The sequence below is a fragment of the Belonocnema kinseyi genome, chromosome 5 (genome assembly GCF_010883055.1).
Source record: "Belonocnema kinseyi isolate 2016_QV_RU_SX_M_011 chromosome 5, B_treatae_v1, whole genome shotgun sequence".
NCBI classification, from domain to species: domain Eukaryota; kingdom Metazoa; phylum Arthropoda; class Insecta; order Hymenoptera; family Cynipidae; genus Belonocnema; species Belonocnema kinseyi.
Window position 1 is genome coordinate 141045302 of NC_046661.1, and position 23765 is coordinate 141069066.

The following is a 23765-nucleotide window of genomic DNA, read 5'->3' on the forward strand; positions in this document are numbered from 1 at the left end:
CCATATCATAAACTGACATCAATTTTGACCTATCATGTACGGTTTATCGGATATTCATTGATAATAATAACAATAACGATAATTTCCCAGTGGGCACAAAGTTTCGCGACGTCGTAACGACATCGTTACGACATCCTATGTCCATGCCGTTTCGATGTCTTTACGATATCGTAAAGACATCGTCAGATCATACGACTTATTTACGATATCGAAAAGGCACCTTAACGGCATGGACATATGATCTCGTAAAGTTGCCATAAATATGTCGTAACGATGTCGTAAAGACGTCGCTAAGCTTTGTGCCCCCTGGGTATTGTATTGGTTTTGTGTAAAATCTGACATGGTCGGTTTTCATCAAATCTCCACGTTTTGAGACTCCCTGAGTCAGAAAAAACTATTTTTATTCTGTCTGTTTGTCTGTCTGTAGTCTGTAGTATTCTGTAGGCACGATAACTTTCGATAGATTTATCAGATTGGATTCTGCTTCGGCACACTTTTTCAGGACCCAAAAAGAAAGAACGAGTTCGTTAACCAGCCAATTTGTATTAAAACTCTATGACTGAGCACATTTTTAAAATTTTCGAAACCATGTTTTTTCCAGATTTGGAAATTCTATTTACGGTTGTCCATAGTACTTCGAAACATGAACAATTTATTCATATGAATTTTTCAATAAAATCAAAATTGTCAGAGTTATTGCATTTTCCAAATCCTAAAAAACGAACCAAAAATTAACGTTTAAAGCGTTTAACGCATGATATGAAAATAGTCGGTAGAAAAAAATGTTGCTTTTTTAAAGCCCTACAATATTATTCTGTTTCGATAATGAATTTCATACTCTTAATGGCTCATATTACACTCACAATGTCTTAGGACATATAAAGACGTTTTTAGGACGTCCTTTTGATGTCCTGGTGCCCACAGGGGGGTCTTTCACTTTTTAGCGTGAAAAAATAATCATGTCTCTTATAGGTATTTTTGAGGCGTCTTTAGGACCAGCCCTGCGGACATCTTTGGCACAACTTTAGACCGACATAGGCCGTGTTGTCGTATTATCCTTAGTTTTCACAAAATCCTTCTTTTCGAATGACGTGATTATTTTTAATCAAAACTAGGCAAGAAGTATAGTTTGATGTGTTTTGTTCTACATTTTTTAGGATAAGAATTTATTAAGTTCAATAACTCATCGTCAGACACACTACACATCTTCTTGAGAGGCAGTTTTCATTTCCCTCAAGGATAAATATTTCTCATAACGGTGCTCTAATGCAGTGATGCCATTTTTATAGGCCGATTCGTCAAGTCCCTCAAAATACTTATTCACAGCATCGATGACTTCCTTGTTGATCGGAAATTTTTTACCTCCGAGCCATTTTTGAAAGTTAGGAGGCAAATGATAGTCGCTGGGGGTCAAATCTGGTGAATATGGTGGATAGGGGAACAATTCTAATTTCAATTCGTTGATTTAGCCATCGCAACGAAACAGTTTTCCGGGTCAATTTTTGATCGACTGTTAACAAACGCGGCACCCCGCGAGCACAGTGCTTCTCCATGCCCAAATGTTCATGTAAAATATTGTGTACACGCTCAGCTGACATCTTAGTAGCCTCATCGATCTCACGTGCCTTTAATTTGCGCTCCTCTATCACCATTTTATGAATTTTTTCGATCATTTCGGGAGTTGCGACCTTAACGGGGCGTCCTGAACGTGGTGCCTCAGAAGTGCTCGTACGACCTTTTTTAAATTCAGAAACCCATACTGTTTAACCGTTGAATATGATGGAGAAGATTCTTTCAGTTTGGAATGCATTTCTTCTTTAATTTGAAGTTGTGTTAGGCCTTTTAAGTAGAAGTATTTAATGACCGCACGCTTCCCCGATTTTTCCATTTTTGCACACACGATCGAGGTGCATTGTTTAGTACCCAGTGGACACAAAATTTAGCGACGTCTTTACGACATCGTTACGACAGATTTACGACAACTTTACGACATGCTATGTCCATGTCGTTAAGGTGTCTTTACGATATCATAAATAAGTCGTAAGATCTGACGATGTCTTTACGATATCACAAAGACACGTTAACGGCATGGAAATAGGATGTCGTAAAGTTGCCGTAAAGATGTCGTAACGACGTCGTAAAGACGTCGCCAAATTTTGTGCCCACTTGGTAGGCTCTCAAATGTATACTAATAGAGCCATAGACTTGAAAATTCAAATACAAGCTAGTGAGATATATTACTATAAAATACAAGCTAAAACTTTGACCTGCAGGCATCATCTATAGGTCAGATCAGAAACTTTCACTCCACAATCGTACTAAGCCCTATGGAATAGTCTAGTGTCTATTTAAAGACCTTTAAACTTCTCAAATAAGCGTGAGTGATCAACTGATAAAAGGAATAAGATTCTTTTGCAGTTGTTAGTGATTAAGACATTTTTTTACGATTTGTGTAATTTAAGGTAGTAACTTTAAAGTCGAAATTCGAAAAGACATGTAATTTTGAAAATGTTTTAACCCTGACCATTTTCTCTTTATCGAAAAAAGTCATAGGGATAATTTTTCAAATTTTCGAGTACTATATGCGGCCGTACATAGAATTTTTAAATTTTGAAAAAATTGTTTGCGAAAATTTTCAAAATGCTCTAACTTTTTGAATTTTTATCCAAAATAGGTGGCTAGCGAACTTACCCTTTAGTTTCTGATTCTCAGAGAGTGTGCTAAAGATCAATCGAATAGATTATTTTTTTCAAAAGTTATCGTGCTCACAGCCTGCCATCAGTGGCGGACCCAGTGAACACCAAATTTGGCGACGTCTTTATGACATCGTTACGACATACTTAGGACGACTATACGACTCAGTCTCAGTCGTTTTTAGCACAAGACATTAATTTTTATTGTGGGGCTGTGTTATGTGTCCCGTGCAAAATTGAACGGTTTTAGTTGAAAATGTCAAATGCCTGGTTGAAAATTTATATATATTGTTGAAAATTCGTTCTTTTTGGATAAATTCAATTCTTTTTTATTGAAAATTTTAATCCTTTTTGTTTGAAATATCAACTATACATTTTTTATCAGAATTCATCTTTTTTGGAATAAAGATTTAATTACTTGATTGAAAGTTACTCTTTTACTAAAATTAATTTTTTCTGCTCGAAGATTCATCGTTTTAATTAAAAATTCTTCTCCTGGGTTTAAAAATCTTTTTTTTTTATGAATTCTGTTGAAAAATCTACTTCTTTGGTGAAGTTTAATCTTCTTGTTTGAAAATTCATATTTTTGGTTGAAAACATATCTATATTTTTGAAAATAAAATTTTGACTTGAAAAGTTATGATTTTTAAGCGGATTAAATTTAATTTAATATAGGACCCACAATTATTTAGATTAAATAAAAATTGGTTTAAATTATTATTCAAATTCATGGACTTAAAGACAAACTGAAGTAATGATTAGTTTTGTTTTTAGTATTATTTAATTATTTCATTAATCTCAACGATGCTAATATATTTAAGAATATTTTGTCATATTATTCGTCAAAGATTTATAAATTAAAAGGATGTCGTAAAGTTGTCGTTAATTGAAAAAAAAAAAACATTATTTATAATAAACTTGCGAAACTGTATACATATTCTGAGTAGATTGTGTTAAAAAATGCGATCTGGAAAAAATCTGGAATTGTCACGAAATTTTCGACCAGGATTTGAGTAGACCCTGTATTATATTATTTAAAAAATATTTCGATAATGTTAAATTTTCAGACGGATTGATTGAAATCCAATTCAGTCTCAACTGGTGAAGAAACAGATGATCTGGTATCAGAAATGAGGCAATCTGGAACTTTTTCTTCAGGTTCTTCTTTTTCTATCGTCTTTTTTTTATCTTCATTTGAATCATCTCTTACATTTTTCTGGCTCTCTGATATAGGGATTAATCCTAAACTTCCTGGCTTATAGCGACTTGGTACCGATGCTATTCGAGGATACTGAAAATTATATTGAATTTGATTAAATATTTCGAAATGTCAACATGATTGTTAAATAATTCAATTTTCTATCAAACTTAGGAATTTTCAATTAAAACAGATAAATTTACAATGACAAATGGCATAATTAAATTTCAAATTAACAAAATTATTATCAACAACAAAAATACATGAGTTTTCGACCTAAATAATTTTAACGCAATTCGAAAATCTTCAACCTGATAAATAGATTTTTAACAAATTGGTCCTACCCTCCTTGAAATCAAGCACGTGAAGCAGATACCCCAGTGGGCACAAAATTTGGCGACGTCTTTACGATATCGTTACGACATTTTTACGACAACTTTACGACATCCTATGTCCATGTTGTTTTGGGGTCTTTGCGATGTCGTAAAGACATAGTTAGGTCATACGGCTTATTTACGATATCGTAAAGACATCTTAACGACATGGACATAGGATGTCGTAAACTTATCGTGAAAATGTCGTAACAATGTCGTAAAGACGTCGCCAAACTTTGTGCCCACTGGGACAGGATGTTTGATCTTGACAATTTTAAATAATGAGCGACGGAGAGCGCATGTGCGAACGTCGCATGGGCTACCCATGCTGGGGGCTGGAAGCGGCCATATAATGCCTGCTTCACGTGCATGCAATGCCGCATTTTCAAGGAGGGTCGGATAAAAAAATAATTTTCAACAAAAAAAAAATAATTCACAACAATATAGTTAAATTTTTAATCGAAGGAGACGAATTTTCAAAAAAGCAGTTGACTTTTTAATGAAAAAGAATACTTTTCAATTGATTTTCTTTTTAGAATACACCTAACTCTCGCTTTCTGTCCAGTGTCGGGGGTTGCCTTCAAAAAAGCAAAATATTTTTTAAACTAAAAATATGAATTTCAACTTAGAAGATTAAGGCTTTGTCCTGAAGACGAATTTTCGGTCAAAATAGTTGAATTTTCAACTAAAAAGTTCAAGTTCCAACCAAAAAGAACAATTTAACATAATTTTGAACAACAAAAATCTGCCCACTTATAAATCAAAAAAAGTGATTGGGACACATTGTTTGGCTTTTTAAGTATTACGAAGAGCCGCACATAAAATTTTTAAATCTAATAAAACGTGGTCCCGAAAATTATGAAAATACTCTAACTTATTGAAATTTTATCCAAAATGGCTGGGTACCGAACGCTCCCTCACTTTATGGACCTAAAAAAATGTGCAAAAGGTTGATTTGATCTGTTCATTTTTCCGAGAGTTATCGTATTTACGGAGGGACGAACAGACATACGACATCGTAAAAACTTGATTTTCGGATTCAGGGGATCTCAAAACGTTAATATGCTTAGTACCTGTAGAGAACTTTGACTACTTGACACTTTAGAGGCTCGATAATGTCCCAAAATATCCAAAAGTGAGTGTAAAAGTTTTTCCTTCACTTCAGAATAACAGGAAGTACAAACGTCTTCGTCTGGAACTTCTGCTTGCAACTACAATAAAAGTTGTAAAAACATTATCAATTTTAAAGACTTCAAATTAAATTTCTTTCTAGAATATTGAGATATACCCAGTGGGCACAAAATTTGGCGACGTCTTTACGAAATCGTTACATCTTTACGACAACTTTACGACACCCTTTGTCCACGTCGTTAAGGTGTCTTTACGATATCGCAAAGACACAGCAACGACATGGACATAGGATGTCGTAAAGTTGTCGTAAAGATGTCGTAAAGACTTCGCCAAATTTTGTGCTCCCTGGGTAATGATTTAAAAAAAGATTCAATTTAAATATAAAGACTAATACCAATAAAGATTTTTTAAGACAAAAATAAAACTTATTTATTTCTTATACAGTACCGTCCAGAAGTATGAGGACACCTCAAAAAACAGAAATTAAAAACATGCACTCACTTCTCGCAGTATATCTTTGAAAAAAAAGGATAGAATCATTTCTAAAAAAAGCGTTAGAAAGGTTATCAAATTCCGATTCAAATGGACCCTGTTTAAACTATTTTTGAAATTTATGCTGAATTAGTGAGTTTAGAAAGACTGGTCTAGTTTCCGATTTTTTCCAATTTTCATGATTCAATTTCAACTCTTGAAAAAATCTATGAAAATAATGGTGAACAGTTTAAAGTCACGAAAAATCAATTTTAAAATCTCCTCTTTAAAATAAGCCCAAAAATTTGTCAAAATTTTAACTGGTTCTCGAATTATCGTAAAAAATGTAGAGCCGTCCGCCAAACGCAAATCGCTCGGTGGAACGTCGCTGCCTCAGGCTATGCAAGTAGTATAGCTGAGACAGTAAACCAGCAAGTGGTCACTCACGGACGGACGATAATGGTTCGTATTCATTCTAAGATACCACCAGTCGGTAAGGTAGGCAGAAACTAATATCCTTTCTAAAGATTTTATTCAATTATTTTTGTTTAATTGCTAGTTTTTAAAGTATACCCAAACTCCTGAAGAGTAATGTAATGAAATTACTTCTAAGGCTTCTTCGATGCAATTTCTTGCTCTCTTTAAAATCTCCTCAAGATTTTCAATCTCCTTGTGATTTCCGCAAACCTCTTCCATAATTTCTTTCTCATTTTCCTTTGTCTTCTGAATATGCTGTTCCAAAATTCGAATTTTTCTCAGCATTTCCTCCGAATTTTGTCTACACTTTTCCATTAAAGATTCGTTCCTTCGAGCTAGTTCCTCAGCCCTTTGAAGTTTTCCATAAGCTTGATTCATGGTCACATGGTCTTCTGAAAGTTTATTTATAATTTGGTTCTGCTTGAGTACTTTTCTGAGGGCCATTTTGGCCTCAGTTTTATAAAGTGAGCCTTGAAGTCTTAAAATTCGATCTCGCTCTTTGTATTCTTTTGACTTTGAATCTAATTCTCGACATGTTCGAAACATTGCATCCAATTCTCGATTCAAAGATATATTTTCCTGAATTGCTCGATGAGTTGCATCTGCTATTCTAATTGTCGTCGCATCTCGAAAACTTTGAGCTAATTCGATTAGACGCTCCTCCACTTCTTTTTGCATTCTGAAAATAGGAAATTATTATTGAAATTTATATTTAAGTTTGATTTAGATAATACAGGAAATTAAATTACTTGGCTTTTCCGAGAATTAATTCTTTTTCAGCATTATACAAAGTTTCCTTGTGTCTTTTTTCTTGCTCCGCCATTTGTTTCTCCTGCTCTTCAAACTTTTTCATCAAATCTAATCTCGCAAGTCGCCATTCTTCAAGAGAATTCAGTTTTCCCTCTAGAAGAGAATTTTTATAGATTTTATTTTAAGCAGAGACTCAGAGAATCTTACTTTTTATAATAAAACTAATCCACTCTTCACTCAATCCTTCCCCCTAAAAATCTTTACCACATTCTCTTACCACCCTTTATATCTTCCCCAGTGGGAATCTGTCCATGTCGTATCGGTGTCTTTGCGATATCGTAAAGACATCGGCAGATCATACGACTTATTTAAGTTATCGCAAAGAGACCGACACGATATGGACATAGGATGTCGTAAAGTTGTCGTAAAGATGTCGTAACGATGTCGCAAAGACTTCGCCAAGCTTTGTGCCCACTGGGTAAATTACTCTGCTACATCTTTCCTATTGGAATATTTTACATTTTTCCTCTACTTTCTTTTTTGAATACATCCCTTTCCTTATTCAGTTTCACAATAAAAGTCTTGTTATTCTTGACCCTCTTTCCTAAAGATATCCCTTTTCTCTTTTTACCTCCTTATCCTTATTTCCTTCAAACAATTTTTCCCTAAACCCTCTTCCTCCTTTCCCTCCTTTAGCTTCTCCTCAAATATCCATTCCCACTTTCCCAGTCTATCTCATGTACTTTTCTCGTAACCAGTCAATCTCTTTCCTTCACTTTCATAATCACACATGTCCCATGCCATAATATCGGCCATGTGGACATATATCGGATAACCACATTCTCCTTCTCCAATCTTGTTTGAAATTTCTTAACAATAACTTTTTAAAACTAATATTCATCTGCACATTATTTCTAAGACCGCTCGCTCTTAAATCCTTGTCTCCCTCCCTTCGCCTAGCCTGACACGCATGTTCTTACTTTCTCGCCTTGTATCGCATTGCCAACCTCTGCCTCCGCGGATAACACCTGATACTTATCTGGTTTTTACAATATTTATAATTCGCTTATACCTACTTCGTCTCCTATTTACAATCTTTCGTCCTCCATTCCGCTTCCTCCTTTCCTTCTTTTCTTCACCATTCTACCCAACAGACCCTTCATCTATGCTACTTCCTTTTTGCCCCCCCCCCTTCATGCAACAATTCCGCCATACTTTGACACTCCTTTTCACCTCCTCATACTCCTCCAAACATTGTTCCATTTTTACATCTCTCTTTCCTCATGACACACACATCTTTTTCTCTCTAGAATGCAAAAACCTATTAAAATCATTCATGCAATCGCATCTCATTCTCGCATAAGTTCCTGACTTTCTTTTTCTCTTTTCTCACACAAATATTGCGCTCTCCCCCTTGGCATAAACCCCCCATAGTTTCTGTTAAACCTTGAGATTCTTATTCTCTAATCCCCTAATGCCATCTCTCTCTCTCTCCATGCCGTTCTTTTGAAATATCTCATATAGCTTCCTTCTATTCTCAGCATCCTTCTCACTTTATCCATCTGCAGTTCATTCGTTCTAAAATACCTTTCTCTTTCAACTTCCATCTATATCCACCCTCTCTCGTGGTCTCCTTCTCTCACCAACAGTCTTTAAACAGCTCACTTCCCCCTTCTTCCAAAAATTTCTCCTCATAATTATACGCTCACTTCCCGTTATAATCCCTAAACTTGTCTCCCCGTCTCCCTCCTGACAATGTAATTCGGCGTATTCCTTGCCCACACTTGCTTCATCACAACATTTGCCCTTTACACTTTTTCTTTTATATTACCATCTACTTCCCCATTCCTCTGAAACTGGAAGCCCAGGTAAACAAACTCGTTCACCTGCTGCACCGTCTTTTCCTTCCACTTCCACTCCACTCCCTTATCCCAACCCCTTCTACCTTAACTCTTCCTACCACTCCAGCTGATAGCTTAATTTTCATATCCGCTATTAAAATCGCAAAAGGCATTGGGCTAAGTGGACACTCTTGCCTTAACCCCCTATCTATCCAGAAACCCTCCGAAATTTCATCCCTCCTCTTATCCAATTTTTCGTCTCCTAATATACTCCCTTACCTGCTCGATCAGACCTCTCTCCACTAACATCTCCTCCATCGCCACCCACAACCTTACCCTATCCACGGAAGGAAACGCGCCTTTAAGATCCAGAAAAAATGTGTACACTCTGCACTATTAAACCCCCTCTTCAGCCTCCTGGGAATCCTTTGACCTTTCTCACTTCCCTGTCTGTGTCTCTAGCTCTTCGTTATTCAACACCTCTATCTCTGTCTCCCTCGTTCTTCTTCTCCCATCATCTCTCTTTCGTGAATCTGAGCCCTGAAAGAATTCTTTAAAAATCTTCCTCCACTCCTCCACCTTCCCTAACTGCCCCTGGTACTTCTCTATCGCCTCGCTCGTCCAGCTAACCCTCTCTTCCAAAGACACCCTGTTACCATGCCATTCGCCACCGCCCAGCGTCTATCCTCCATCCAGTCTCCTAGAAACCCCTCACCTTGTAAAGGCCCCTTCGCCTTCCAATTATAGAATTAAAGCCCCCTCTCCCAGTACCACTATAGACTCTCTGTCGTCTAGCAAGTATTTCACCCCTTCTTTAATCCTTTCCATTTCATCCTTATTGTAAACACTTACAAACTTACACGTTATCCCTCCTATCTCTTCTGCCTTTATTTTTACGCCTTCCTCCTCTTCCTCTTCATGAAATTCTTCCTCTAACCCATCCCTTACCCCCGTTGTACTTCCCCCGCTAGCCCTTCCTTTCTTCTTCACTCTGACTGCCCTATGTATCCTCAAAATATAATCCCATGGCAACGTTCGCTCTACTCTATTCCATTTTTTCTCTCTGCCCACGTATATACCAGTACGTCCACATCACATTCCTGGATATACCTCCAGAAATACTCATCTTTTTTCTTTACCCCTGCAACGATCTAGTACAGAACCTTCACCACTCCTCCATCCCGCTATTCCCCCACCAGCCTACTTCATACGAAACAAATTCCCCTGTACTTCCTTTAACATCTGTTTCTTCTCGTCCCATACCCACATTTCCTGATTGACTCTTATATTCAAAAATCCTACAGTTGCCGATCTCCCTTCAGTCCTGTCCCTCCTAGCCCTGTCGTTCAGCATTCTCTGCACCTCTCTTTCCTTCCTCATGAAATCGTGACATATTATTTCTTCTGTCGGCTTTCTTATTTCTCTCCATTATTAACTCCATTGCCCTTATCCTCTCCTGTCTGTCAACTACTTCTATTTCCGAACTGCCCTCCACCTTCTTCAGCCTTTTTTGCGCCGTACCTTTCCACACTCTAGTCTCTTCTTCAATCTGCTATCTCCCTCAGTTGTTTTACCTCTTTTTCCCATTTCTTATCTCTGATCCTCAATTCACCTCTTATACTTTCTATTTGCTCCATATCCCCCCTTACATCTTCCCTTAATCCCCTGATCACGGTTGCCAACACCCCGAGAGCCTCCTTCTCCGACTGCCCCTCGTTATCTTTGTCTCTTCTGGATTGAGATTCAAATTTTTCGAATCTAAATATTTTTTCAAACATCTAATTAAGCCCGCCATCCCTTTTTCATCCTTTGCCATCACCACTGTGCCGTCCACTTTGAGTTATATTTTCTTTTCCTATCCTAAAAGTCTTATTCAATTTTTTCGCTTTATTCCTTCTACTTATCGATTAGTTAACGGAAGAATGCAGTGCCTGGTATTTATTTCAAGACTTTCTATCTCGCTTTGAAAACCGCGAATGAGATAAGGCATCTCTTGAGACGCCCTTTTATTTATCATATAATAATTAGCTTCAGTATTCTATCATATTTAACATACTCTCCTTTGCGCAGTTTTCAATACCAGTCGACCCCTCACAGATTCGCTCCCCTCTTCTCACCCTATCTGTCGTCTCCTCATATACCTCCCTTACTCTCTCGATCAGGCCTCTCTCCACTCCTCCCCCTTTCATTGCCTCCCACAACCTCGCCCTATCCACGGAAGAGAACTTGTCTTTTAGATCGAAAAAAAACGCGCACACTTTGGCACCCTTCTTTATTAGTTCTCTATCCACCACGTGCTTCAAGACGTAAATATTGTCAATAGTACTCCTTCCTCCCTAAATCACGCTTGCGTCTTCGGCAATATTCCTTTCCCCTTAATATCCTTCCGCAGCCTATCTGCTAACACCATCGCATATTTTTTGTACGCCGTATTCGTTAGCGTAATTCCTGTATAATTTTCCTGCCTCTCCCTATCCCCTTTCTTATACAGTGGTACGATCAACCCTTCCCTCCACTCTCTTGGGAATCCCTCCCCCCTCTATACTTTTTTCACCACCCCCTTCAGCCTCACTCTTACCTCTTGTGTGCCAAACAGCCATCAATCTTCCTTGTTCTTCCAATCCCCTCATCTCTCTTCTCCCTATCTTCTCCCTTATCACCACCCTACGTTTTCTAAACCTAATAATTATCTCCCACATGTCCGCTTCTGTCTTCACACTTCTCAACTCCTCTTTCAGCTCTTTTTTCTTTTCCCGCTCTTTCTTCTTACACGCCACTCTAAACTCCTGCCACATTTCTAGGTACTCCTCCCTTTCTTCTGTTCCTTCCTTCCATTTCCTGTACTTCTCTTTCACCTTTTTCTTCATCATTTTACATTCTCTATCGCACCACGGCTTCACCATTCCTTTCTTCTCTTCCTAAATACCTTCTTTTGCACACACCCTTTCACTTTAGCTTTTAGATCGTCCCATCCCAGTAGGGACAAAGTTTAGGACGTCTTGACGACATCGTTACGACATATTTACGACAACTTTACGACATCCTATGTCCATATCGTTAAGGTGTCTTTACAATATCGTAAATAAGTCGTATGAACTGAAGATGTCTTTACAATATCGCAGAGACACCGAAACGACATAGACATAGGATATCGTAAAGTTTCCGTAAAGATGTCGTAACGATGTCGTAAAGACGTCGCCAAATTTTGTGTCCACTGGGATATCTCGTCCACAGACTCTCCTTCGAAGCTAACACTGTCCAACTGCTCCTGATACTTCTCTATCGCCTCTCTCGTCCATGGCAACCTCTCCCCTAATGAACCTTCTTCCCCACCCTGCCTTTCGCCACCCTCTCCATTTATCCACAAACTTCATGGCCACATCCCAGCCTCCGTCCTTTATCTAATATATTAGGATCTACCTGTCTTTATTTATTATCTTATCCTTCGATTTTCTTTCGAAGCCCTCCCCTTCCCGGTACAGGCCCCCTTAACCTCAATTTCCGCATACCCCCCCCCCCCAAATACCACCATACCCTTATCTCTTTCTCCTAGTAAGTCTTCCACCCTTTCTTTAACCCTTTCCATCCCATCATTATTGTATGCAGTCACAAACTTATACGTTATCCCTCCTATCTTTACTTCCCTCATTTACACGTCCTACTCCTCTTCCTCTCCCTGAAATTCTTCCTCTAATTCATTCCTAACCCCTGTTATAATTCCTCTACTAGCCTTTCCTTTCCTCTTTACTCTGACCGCCTCCTGTAGCCTCCACCAAACCCCCTTGGCAACTTTAGCTCTACTCTATCCCATTCCTCCCTATCTGCCCACGTCTCTACCAGTCCAATCACATTAAATGTTTGAATATACCTCCAGCTATCCTCATCTTTCTTCTTTGCCCCTGCCACGTTCCAGTACAGCACCTTGAACACTCCTTCACCTTGCTTTACTCAAACCCCCCTACTTTCCACGACACAAATTCCCCTGCATTTCCTTTGACACCTCCTTCTTCTCGTCTCATACCCACATTTTCTCATCTATTTTTATTTTCCGACACCCTACCCAGTAGGCACAAAATTTGGCGACGTCTTTAGGACATCGTTACGACATCTCTACGAATACTTTACGACATCGTATGTCCATGTCGTTACGATGGCTTTGCGATATCGTAAAGACATCGCCAGATCATACGACGTATTTACGATGTCGTAAAGATATCTTAACGACATGGACATAGGATGTCGTAAAGTTGTCGTAAAGATATCGTAAAAATGTCGTAAAGACGTCGTAAAGTTTTGTGCCCACTGGGTACCTTCGCCGCTCACCCTTCACTCCTCTCCTTCCTAGCCCTGTCGATCCCTTCTTTCAAGAACTTTGGCCACATATCTCCTCCCCATACTCTATTATACATGATCCATGTCCATTTCTTTATAGTTACCCAAGATATTTTCCGACCTTTTCATTTTTCCTATAATTATTTCTATCTCTTCGTTTACGATCCCCTCTCATTTTGATATTCTTTACCTTTTTCCTGAAGTTTTTGTTTCCTTTTAATGATCAAGCCACTCTTTATGTTCTTTTTAACTTTACTTTCTATTGTTATAACTCTTTTCTCCGTCGAATGTTACTATTATGGGAAAGTGATTCGAATCTATATAATCCCCTTTCTATAATTTCTCCTGAGCGTGTATATTCATCTGCGCCATCCCCCTCTATATATTCGTTCAAGATAAACTCTGTAATCTTCTCCAAGCTCTTAAACAATCCATTTCCCTCCTCACTAAGCTTCTTGTCTTTAGATTTTCTTTCTCATTCTCCTCCCTATTCCGCCTCCGTTTACATACAGCCCACTACTTTCCATCTGTCTCTTTCTTCTTATTTCCATCACCATTCCTTCCATTGCTCTCGCTCTATCAATGCCTACATCATTACTCTCATCGCCAATTATTCCAGTTTTCTCATGAATTCCCTATCCTTTCTTTCCAATGCTTCTACATTCTAGCAGCATATCCTCCAATTTTCCCTTCTTTCATTTCTCGTCTCTTTTGTTTCCCACAACTTCTTATTTTCCTGCCTGTCATTCCTTTCTCTTCAAGTCCCCCTCCTCCCTGGCGGACCGAATGGTGCCTCTACAAAGTACCCGTAAAGACCCCATTGGGTCCCCATTCGGTTCCTTTTTAAAAAACTTTAAAAAAAAAACAGCAAAATTAACTTTTAAATTGTTGAAATTCGGATTTTACGTTAAAATTTGCATTGGAAACTCACGGAGTAATCGCAATACTTTTTCTTGTAGCGTTAAAAACTTTCAAAAATAAAATATCCGCCATTTACATGGGCCGAAGGCGCCTTCAAGTGCATGTTCTTTTAGTAGGTTAATAAGCGTTCCGTCGGTAACTTTAAGAATTTTGTCTGGATGCTAGCGCCACGCAGTGGAAACCTCGGACAACAACGCTGCGATGCAAGTGAGAGAGAATTTTATTTTTACACTTCGCGCGCAACATACTACTTGAGCTATTATGGATGCGCTTGAAGTCACCTTAAGCAGAAGTTAATGACATTTAAAAAATTTTTTAACGCTGCAAGAAAAAACATTGCGATTACTCCGTGAGTTTCTATTAGAAAATTTAACGTAGAATCCGAATTTCAACAGTTTAAAAGTTGATTTAGCTGTTTTCTCGAATTTTTTTAAAAAGGAACCGAATGGGGACGCAATAGGGTCTTTACGGGTACTTTGTAGATGCTCCATTCAGTTCCTTTGGTCCGCCAGGGCTTCTCTCTATTTCTCTCAACCTTTCCTATTATCATTCCCACTCCCCCCATCGCCAAACTCCTCGTTTGAGCTTTCTCTTTTCCAATCTACTTTTTAACTCTTCATCCTATTTTTCCCTGAATTTTTTCCCTGAATTCTTCACATTTCATCTCTTTCGAAGTTCGGACATTTTCTTCCAATTTTTCTTTCTCTCTGTCTCTCTGTTACCTCTATCATTGTGCGCATTCCTTTCAAATTAAAATTTTTGTCTTCTTTCCTATAAGTTTTTTTTCTAAATATTTTTTTCATTTCTTGAAATTTTAAAATGCATAGAAATTCCTTTATATAAAATTTAATTTCTTCCCTGAAATTCTCAAGAAATTATTTGAAAGCCTTTAAAATACATTGAAATCTTTGGTAATTGTAAATATCCATTAAGGTTAGCAGAAGTAATTTGTGATCTCTTGAATATGATTTAAATTAAACTTATTCATTAAAGTTTTCTAACAGAAACCTGTTAAAATCCCTACAGAAATCTTTAAAATTCTTAAGGCTCAGATTTTCTAGAAATTCTATAAAATCGAGCTCAAGATCTTTGGAAATCCTGCAAAATTTTTTGAAATCCCTTGAAATTTTTTTAATTCTTTAGAATCTGTTAAAATAGCTTATAATCTTCTAAAACTTTTTAAATCCCTTAAAATCCTTGGATGTCCTTGGGAGTCCTAAAAAATCTCTTGAAAGTCCTTGGAATCCTTAAAAATTCCCGGAAATCTTTGAAATCCTCTTAAATGTTTCGTAATTTTTGTAAACATTTTATTCAAATCATTTCAAATCCCGCAAATAAATATTGAGTTTAATTTATTTATTGAAGTTCTAAGAAAAGCAACCGTGAAAATGCCTAAAAATCTATGAAATCCTTTGACATGTATTGCAATAAAATTCTTTAAATATTGTGAAATTCCTTTAAATACCTTGAAATTTCTAGAAATTTTTGGAATCGTGAGAAATCCTCTGAAATTTAATTTATTTTTAATTCTTTGAAAATCTTACAAAATTCATTAAAACCTGTAGAAATTTGCGAAATACTTTGGAATTTGTTAAAATCACCGGAAATGTTTGCAAATGTTTGAAATTATCTAAAATCCCTTAAAAACACAGAGAAATCTTTAAAACCATTAAAAACGTCTAAAATCTCTTGAAATTTTTAGAAATCTTACTCAATTCCTTCAATACCGTGAAAATATTTTTATTATCTTCAAAACCATTGACTTTCCTTAAAATTGAAATGTTTCGAAATCTAACTATATGCTTTGAAATCCGTGGAAATATTTTTTTTGTATTCTGATAGTATTGAAATCCCTTAAAATTAGTGAACATTTCTGGAATTTCAAAGAAATCTTCTGAAATTCCATTAAATCCTTTGAAAATCCTTGAAAGTCCTTACAAATCTCTTGAAATTCCGAGAAATGTTTGAAATCTCTTAAAATTCGTGAAAATGTTTGGAACTCCGCAAAAAAATGTTGCGCATAATCCTTAAAATTCCTTCCAAATCTCTTCAAATTCCGGAAAATGTTTTAAAATCTTTGAAATCCTCTAAAATTCCTTAAAATACTCAGAAATCTGATGAAATTTCTTGAAATCCGTGGAAATATTTTTAAATAACTTGGACATATTGAATTCCCTGAAAATTAGTGAACATTTATGAAATTCCATAGAAATCTTTTGAAATTCCATAAAAAATTTTAAGTTTCATAATCCTTAAAATTCCTTTCAAATCTCTGGACATCCCAGAAAATTCTGGGAAATGTTTTAAGATAATTGAAATCCTCTGAAATCCCTTGAAATGTTTCGAAATCGTTAGAAATTCCGTAAATTCTGTGGAAGTATTTTTTTATGTTTTTTGAAAATATGGAAATTTCTTTAAATTAATGAAATATTTAGAGCTGCGTAGAAATCATTTGAAATCTCATAAAATCCTTTGCAAAATCTTAAAACCCTTAAAAGTCCTTTCATATCTCTTGAAATTCCTTGAAATCTGGGAAAATTACGGAAAATGTTTTATGATCATTGAAATCCTCTGAAATCCCTCAAAATGTTTAGAAATCTTACAAAATTCTTTGAAATCCGTGGAAATTTTTGTTGATATCTTGCAAATCATTACAATTCCTTAAAATTCGTAAAACCGTTTGTAACACCGTAAAAAAAATCTTTTGTAATCCCATAAAAATGCCTTGAAATCCTTGAAAGTCCTTCAAAATCTCTTAAACACTTGAAATCCCGAAACATATTTGAAAATCATTGAAATCATCTATACGCCTTTCAAATCCCTTATAATTAATGGAAAACTTTTGGAAATCCGTAGAAACCTTTTCAAATCCCATAAAAATGCTTCGAAGGTCCTTTTCGAAATCACTTGAAATCCCGGGAAATTTTTGAAAATTATTAAAATACTCTGAAATTCTTTGAAATATTTAGAAATCGTAAAAAATTCCCTTAAATCCGTGAAAATATTTTTGAATATTTTGAAAATATTGAAATCTCTTGAAATTAGTGGAGATATTTAGAACTTCGTGAAATCTTTTGAAATCCCATAAAATTCTTTGAAAGAGCCTAAAATCCCGTGGAAGTCCTTCGAAATCTGTTAAAACCCTTTAAATTCCTTTTAAAATTCCCTGGAATCCCTTAAAATTTATTGAAATCCGTTAATGTATTTGAAATTTTTAAATTATTTTGTTGCTGTTATTATTATTATTGCTATTTATATTATTATTATTGACAAAAGAGGATTCAAAGATTTCAAATACGAAATCTGATAAGGAATTTAGAAATCTTTGAACTTTTTTTTATTATTATCATTAATAATAATAATAATAATAATAATAATAATAATAAAAGAGTTCAAATATTTTATATACGTCAATAGAGCAATCCTTTAAAATTCCTTAAAATTTTGAAAATCCTGTGATATATCCCTTGAAATCAAGCCTAAAATTTTTTGAATCTGTTCTAGGAATTACAAAACCGGACTGACTTTTATGGGGCCTGGAGTGTATTTATTTTTATACCGATTTTCTTGTATAATGATTTTTCTAGAATCGCGAAATTCTTTTTGCCATAAAAATTAGATAAAATATATATATTTTTTATTTTTGGTTCTAAAAAAGTACCTGCGAGTTTAACCTGAGCACTGAGATTACTCTCCATAACGCGAAACTCTTGTTCCATAGATTCCTCCTTTTTCTTGAAAGCTAATTGTTCCTCTTTCCGAATTTCGTCTAAAGCCAATAATTGCTCATGTAATTCTTTAGCTTCTGAAGTTTTTTCATTCAAAACTCTTTTTAAATGAGCCACAACATCTGCTCGGTCTTCTTCTAATTGATAATATTTTTGCTTCAAATTTTCCATTTCAGTTTCAAGGTCCGCATTTCGAGATCTCAATCTATTTTTAAAATTTATTTTAATTCGAAATAACGTTTAACAATGAAAATAATTTTTAAATATTTAAAATCAGTAAAACTTGCAAGCAATCAAATTGACAGTTGGAGGCAAAAATAAATAAAAAATTAGAAACATCTTCTTTCTACCTTGCCAATTGCCTATTGTTATCTAGAATTTGTTGTTCGAAGGACAAAGTTTCTCTCTCGTTGACAAAAAATTTCTTCTTCGTTTTCTTCTCCTTTTCAACTCCCTTTTTCTTTTTTTTTGGCATGTTTTCAAACTTGAATTTAGATTTGTTCCAATTTTTTTTTACCGGATTTCAAAATATTACTATATCCATTAATTTCGATCAGAGAATTTTATATGGTTAGGATACAGTATGTAGAAGTTGGGATTGGTTAGGATTACTGGAAAGTGAAAAATGCATTTGTTAAATCCGATAATCGATTGTCATGGTAACACTTTGCACGGATTTCATGTTTATTTTGCGTTTTTTCTCGTTTCTAATTAGTCGTTCTAGAGCGAGTACAATTTTACAAAACAAAAAAACTTTTTAAAAAAGAGTTGAATTTTCATTTACATTTAGAGTTAAAAAAAATTAAGTCCAAAAAATAAAACAATTTTTAGCAGGTTGAATTCAAATAAAAAATACGAATTTTTAACACAATGGTTGAATCCTCAACCAATATTCATGATACTATGAATTTCCAACAAAAAAGTTAATTTTTTAACAAGTAGTGCATTTTTAAAATAAGTAGTTTAATTTTTAATTAAATAGTTGAATTGTCTGACAAAATAGTTGCATTTTTAATCAAATAGTTGAATTTTCAATAACATATAAAATTTTCAACTAAAAACCCAGTAGGCACAAAATTTGGCGACGTCTTCACAGCATCGTTACGACATCTTTACGACAACTTTACGACATCCTATGTCCATGTCGTTAAGGCGTCTTTGCGATATTGTAAAGACATCGTAAGATCACACGACTTATTTACGATATCGTAAAGACACCTTAACGATATGGACATAGGATGTCGTAAAGTTGTCGTAAAGATGTCGTAACGATGTCGTAAAGACGTCGACAAATTTTGTGCCCGCTGGAAACGGAACAGTCACATTTCCAGTTTAAAAATTAATTTTAAAAATAAAAAACAAATTTTCTACCAGTTAAATTTAACATAAATAGGCAAATTTTTAACAAAATAATTCAATCCAAAACCAGTAAGATTGTTCAAAAAGCTCAATGTTTTACTAAAAACCCCCGGGTTTATCAGCAAATTAGAGGAATTGTACACAAAACAGTTGAATTTTTTACCCAACACATCACAGTTGAATTTTTTACGAAAATAGTTGAATTTTGAATCCAGTAGTTCATTTTTTAAATAAAGAATTTTATTTTTAACCACAGTTAAATTGAACTAAAAAAGTCACATCTTTGACAAAATAGTTGAATTCGCAGACAAAGAGATGAATTTTCAAAAAAGAAAATCAATTTTCTACCCAAAACGACGAAATATTTAATAAAATAGTTCAATTTAAAAAAAACGTCTATTTTATACCAAGTAGTTAATTTTTCAAATAAATACATGTTAGTTTAATGTTTAATCATACAATTAAAGTTTTTACCAAAATAGTTGAATTTTCAACCAAAAAGGTGAATTAAAACAAATTTAATTTTCTACCGACATGGACATAGGATGTCGTAAAATTGTCGTATATATATGTCGTAACGATGTCGCAAAGACGTCGCCAAATTTCGTGCCCACTGGAATTCATCTGTTTTAGTAAAAGATTGCCTTTTCTATGGAAAATTAATCATTTTTATGAAAAATTCAACTGTTTTGTGGAAAATTCATTTATTTTGTTGAAAATTCGTCTTTTCGAGTCAAAAATCAGTCTTCGTGTTCAAAAAAATTGTCATTATGATTGAATAATCAATTGTATTGTTAACAATTAATTTTTTTTAACTGAAAATTTAACTTCCATTTTTGGTTGAAAAATTATATTATTCTGTTAAAAATTAAATTATTTAGTTTAAGAATTTAAATATTTTTGTAAAATTTAAAATATTTTGTCAAAAATACATCATGTTATTGAAACATTAAGTTGTGGAAAATTCATAATCTTTTATAGAAAATTCAACTGCTTTCTATAAAATTAATGTATTTTGTTCAAAATTCGATTTTTTGGGCAGAAAATTATTCTTGTTTTTTGAAATCAATCGATTTGTTGATAATTCAACTATTTTGTTAAAAATTCGGCTTGAACTTTAATTACACCGGTTGGAAATTCTATGTTTTTAGACTGAAAATATTATTATTCCATTTTTTGTTGAAAACTTATATCTTATAGTTCAAAGTTTATTTATTTTGTTGAGAATTCAACTATTTTGGTAAAAGATTAACTTTTTCTTTTGAAAATGAATCATTTTTGCGGAAATTTGTCTTTTTGAGTAGAAAATTAATCTTCTTTTTTGAAAATTCATTATTTTGGTTGAGGAATCAACTATTTCATTAAAAAACAATCTTTTTATCTGTATTCAACCGGTTGAAAATTCTTTCTTTTTTTTAACATTCTATTTTTATTCTTAAAATGTAACTATTCTATTTTTGGTTTAAAACTTATGTTTTCTAGTTCAAAATTCAATTATTTTGATGAAAGGTTAACTTTTTTGTTGAAAGTTCATAATTTTTTATGCAAAAAAGAACTGTTTTTTGGACAATTCAAGTATTTTGTTAAAATCGTCTTTTTGAGTAAAAAAAACATCTTTTTTGTTTAAATCAATATATTTGTTGATAACTCAACTATTTTGTTAGAAATTCGGTTTTAAGTTCAATGCAACTGGTTGAGAATTATTTTATTTTTGAAAATTCTATGTTTTTAAACTGAAAATGTAACTATTCCATTTTTGGTCGAAATCTTATCGTTTTCATTTAAAAAATTCAACTATTTCGTTCATAATTTAACCATTTTATTGAAAATTCCACAATTTTAAAAGTTTAAAGAAAAAACTACCTTTGTCAACCAAGGAGGACGAGGAGAGGAGGTTAAAAACATTAAAAAATTGGTAACTTATTTTATACCGCAGCTCAGTGGGCACAAAATTTGACGACGTCTTTACGACATCGTTACGACAACTTTACGACATCCTATTTCAATGTCGTTTCGGTGTCTTTGCGATATCGTAAAAACATCGTCAGATCATATGACTTATTTGTGATACCGTAAAGACGCCTTAACGACATAGACATAGGATGTCCTAAAGTTGTCGTAAATATGTCGTAACGATGTCGTAAAGACGTCATCAAACTTTTTGCCCACTGGGAGTCCATTTGCGCATACGTGTTTACCACAATGTGGGATTTTGCATTTGAAATTTTAATAATTCGTGAATAAATAAACTATATGCAATTCACAATATATATTTTTAGGGTAAAAATTATTGAGAAATGCAATGACGTTAAAAATATATTAAATAAATCATTTTTAAATAGTAAAAAAGAAAAAAATTTGTAGAACTTTTTTGAAATGTCATTTTTTTTGTAATTATCGAAGTTGTACTTCTTTTTTTAAATTGAAGGTAAAAGTACATGTTTTCAAGAAAAATTACTAACTAAACATTAAATAAAATATAAATATTTTTTATGGCTGTCTGAAAATAGGTATTTTTAAAGCATGTCAAAATTATTAAATACTTAACCTAGAAGGGAAAACACATTTAAAAATCTAATAATTAACGAATAATAATATTGTTTATCGTTTAAACAATAATTGCAAAATATTCTTATAAAATATTAATGCAGAGCTAAAAGTAAGTTATTCTACAATTTCTTCTACAAAAATAGTGCATCCAACGCATACTACATCAAGATACAGTATGACCCAGTGGGCACAAAGTTGTGCGACGCCTTTACGATATCGTTACATCTTCACGACAACTTTACGACATCCTATGTCCATGTCGTAAAGGTGTCTTTACGATATCGTAAATAAGTGTATGTTCTGAGGATGTCTTTACGACGTCGCAAAGACACCGAATCGACATGGACATAGGATGTCGTAAAGTTGTCGTAAATATGTCGTAACGATGTCGTAAAGACGTCACCAAATTTTCTGCCGACTGGGATCCGTTTCCACACATCTGCTGCGTTTCCACACATCAGCTGCGCAAGTTATAACCAGAAGTTGGTGCGTCAACCATTCTCAAAAAATATATATATATATATATGAAAACTAATTTTTACTAATTTTATGTACTACCATTATATAAAATTTTGTACAATGATTCAAACTTAAGAGCCTCAAACTTAAAGCGAAGTTCAATTTAAAATATCAAGAATTTAGAAAATTAACGTAATTAATACATAGGTATGATTTTTGGTATATTTATATTAAAAATACTATGTAAAATTACTTACCCCGAGATAAAATGTAGTCGAAAAAACGACTATCAGGTGAAATTCAATTTTTTACGAAGCACCCACTTTACAACTTAGGAAAGCACACTTGTGCGAATTTGCACCAAGCACCACTTTTGAAGTGAACTTCAGGAACAGTACGAGACGAATGAAGCTGGACCCTACATGACATGAATCAGTACCTGATGGAGGGAGATACCCTTATACCTACCGAGTGACAAGAGACACATTTGAAAATATTACTGGTGCATATTTGCACAAGTGTGATAACCACGAGTTAATAATAAAAACACTAATATTATTGTTATAATACGTCAAAGGATGTGAGAAAAATGGCTGAAACACTGAAAAGAAAAGAAAACCTGCTGAAACATTCTTAACAAACATTCAAAATTTATTATTATAACGAATATATTACAATAACACTTTGCAGCCTCTCATCGCTAACTATATCAAATTAACCACACTTATCAATCACTCAAAAATAATCAAACCTTCTCCACTGCATTGATAAATCCAAGATCCTAGCTCGAAATCTGTTCTCATCCACTTTCTCTCTTTCTCCCGGGAATAATCAGATAATAACCAGAATATCAGATAATGGTGAGAATATCAGATAATAATTTAATCAGCCGCTGGAACTGCTGGCCTTTGAGCAGGTGGCTGAGGTCTGCGGAAGTAAATCACGAGGCTGAGCATTCCGGTGAGGAGTCCAATAAGGTAGAGGTCCCAGTTTTGTCCAAACACCTGGCTCCACTTGAACAAGTGATCGACAAGGCTCAATTCCTGGAGGTAATCCAGACCGAAGAGCAGGAAGAGCTTCATCAGGGCGAGAGTGACGGGGATCCGGGCGTCCGGACTCGCTTCTGCCGCGAGGTCGTAGCACCTCTTCGCCAGGTGACGATCCTGAGCGAGGCCCAGGCCTCGCTCATGCATGTAGCCCAAGTTAAACATCGCCTGGGCATTGTGCTGCTGCTCAGAAGCCGAGCGATAGTGACTCGCTGCTGCTTCGTAGTCGACGCGAGTACCTCTCCCATAATAGTGCGCGTCCCCTAGTTTTACCTGCAACAGTAGACCCTCCGCTAAAAAACGATCCTGCATTATCTTTCCCCCTCCCTCTTTCTTTTAACCAATGCCAATTCATCAGCATTATCTCGTATTACCCTTTCCACGCCAGACAGGTCCTACTTTACCAGCTCCTACTTTCCCGCGCCTATTTGATCC

General features: G+C 34.8%; 3 protein-coding genes across 4 annotated transcripts in view; all 3 read right to left on the bottom strand.

Moving 5' to 3' along the window:
• Positions 1-1198: 1198 nt before the first annotated feature.
• Positions 1199-1652, bottom strand: LOC117173926. The gene is made up of 2 exons (XM_033362574.1): positions 1523-1652; positions 1199-1416 (listed from the first exon to the last, which is right to left on the bottom strand). Exons 1-2 carry the CDS (start codon positions 1650-1652, stop codon positions 1199-1201), a joined length of 348 nt encoding a protein of 115 aa, XP_033218465.1.
• Positions 1653-3583: 1931 nt separating this feature from the next.
• LOC117172919 (cilia- and flagella-associated protein 157) lies at positions 3584-18508 on the bottom strand. Its single transcript, XM_033361211.1, has 6 exons — positions 18267-18508; positions 17850-18121; positions 7094-7247; positions 6474-7023; positions 5339-5476; positions 3584-3984 (listed from the first exon to the last, which is right to left on the bottom strand). Exons 1-6 carry the CDS (start codon positions 18389-18391, stop codon positions 3757-3759), a joined length of 1467 nt encoding a protein of 488 aa, XP_033217102.1. The 5' UTR covers positions 18392-18508; the 3' UTR covers positions 3584-3756.
• Positions 18509-22907: 4399 nt separating this feature from the next.
• The window catches only part of LOC117172432 (protein sel-1 homolog 1), a 47587-nt gene continuing 46729 nt past the window's right edge, over positions 22908-23765 (bottom strand). For both annotated transcript variants that reach the window (XM_033360357.1, XM_033360356.1), the window contains exon 7: positions 22908-23603. In XM_033360357.1, the coding sequence (XP_033216248.1) occupies positions 23166-23603 (438 nt within the window). In that variant the 3' untranslated portion in view covers positions 22908-23165. The remainder of the gene's footprint in view (positions 23604-23765) is intronic.

Excerpts from the sequence above, each read along its gene's own strand:
- LOC117173926 (XM_033362574.1), bottom strand. The coding sequence starts at position 1,652 with ATGGTGATAGAGGAGCGCAAATTAAAGGCACGTGAGATCGATGAGGCT. Across the intron at positions 1,417-1,522 it reads CTGTGCTCGCGGGGTGCCGC|ATTTGACCCCCAGCGACTAT; the intron begins GTTTGTTAACAG and ends CATATTCACCAG.
- LOC117172919 (XM_033361211.1), bottom strand. The coding sequence starts at position 18,391 with ATGCCAAAAAAAAAGAAAAAGGGAGTTGAAAAGGAGAAGAAAACGAAG. Across the intron at positions 18,122-18,266 it reads AACAATAGGCAATTGGCAAG|ATTGAGATCTCGAAATGCGG; the intron begins GTAGAAAGAAGA and ends TTTTAAAAATAG. Across the intron at positions 7,024-7,093 it reads TTAATTCTCGGAAAAGCCAA|AATGCAAAAAGAAGTGGAGG; the intron begins GTAATTTAATTT and ends TCCTATTTTCAG.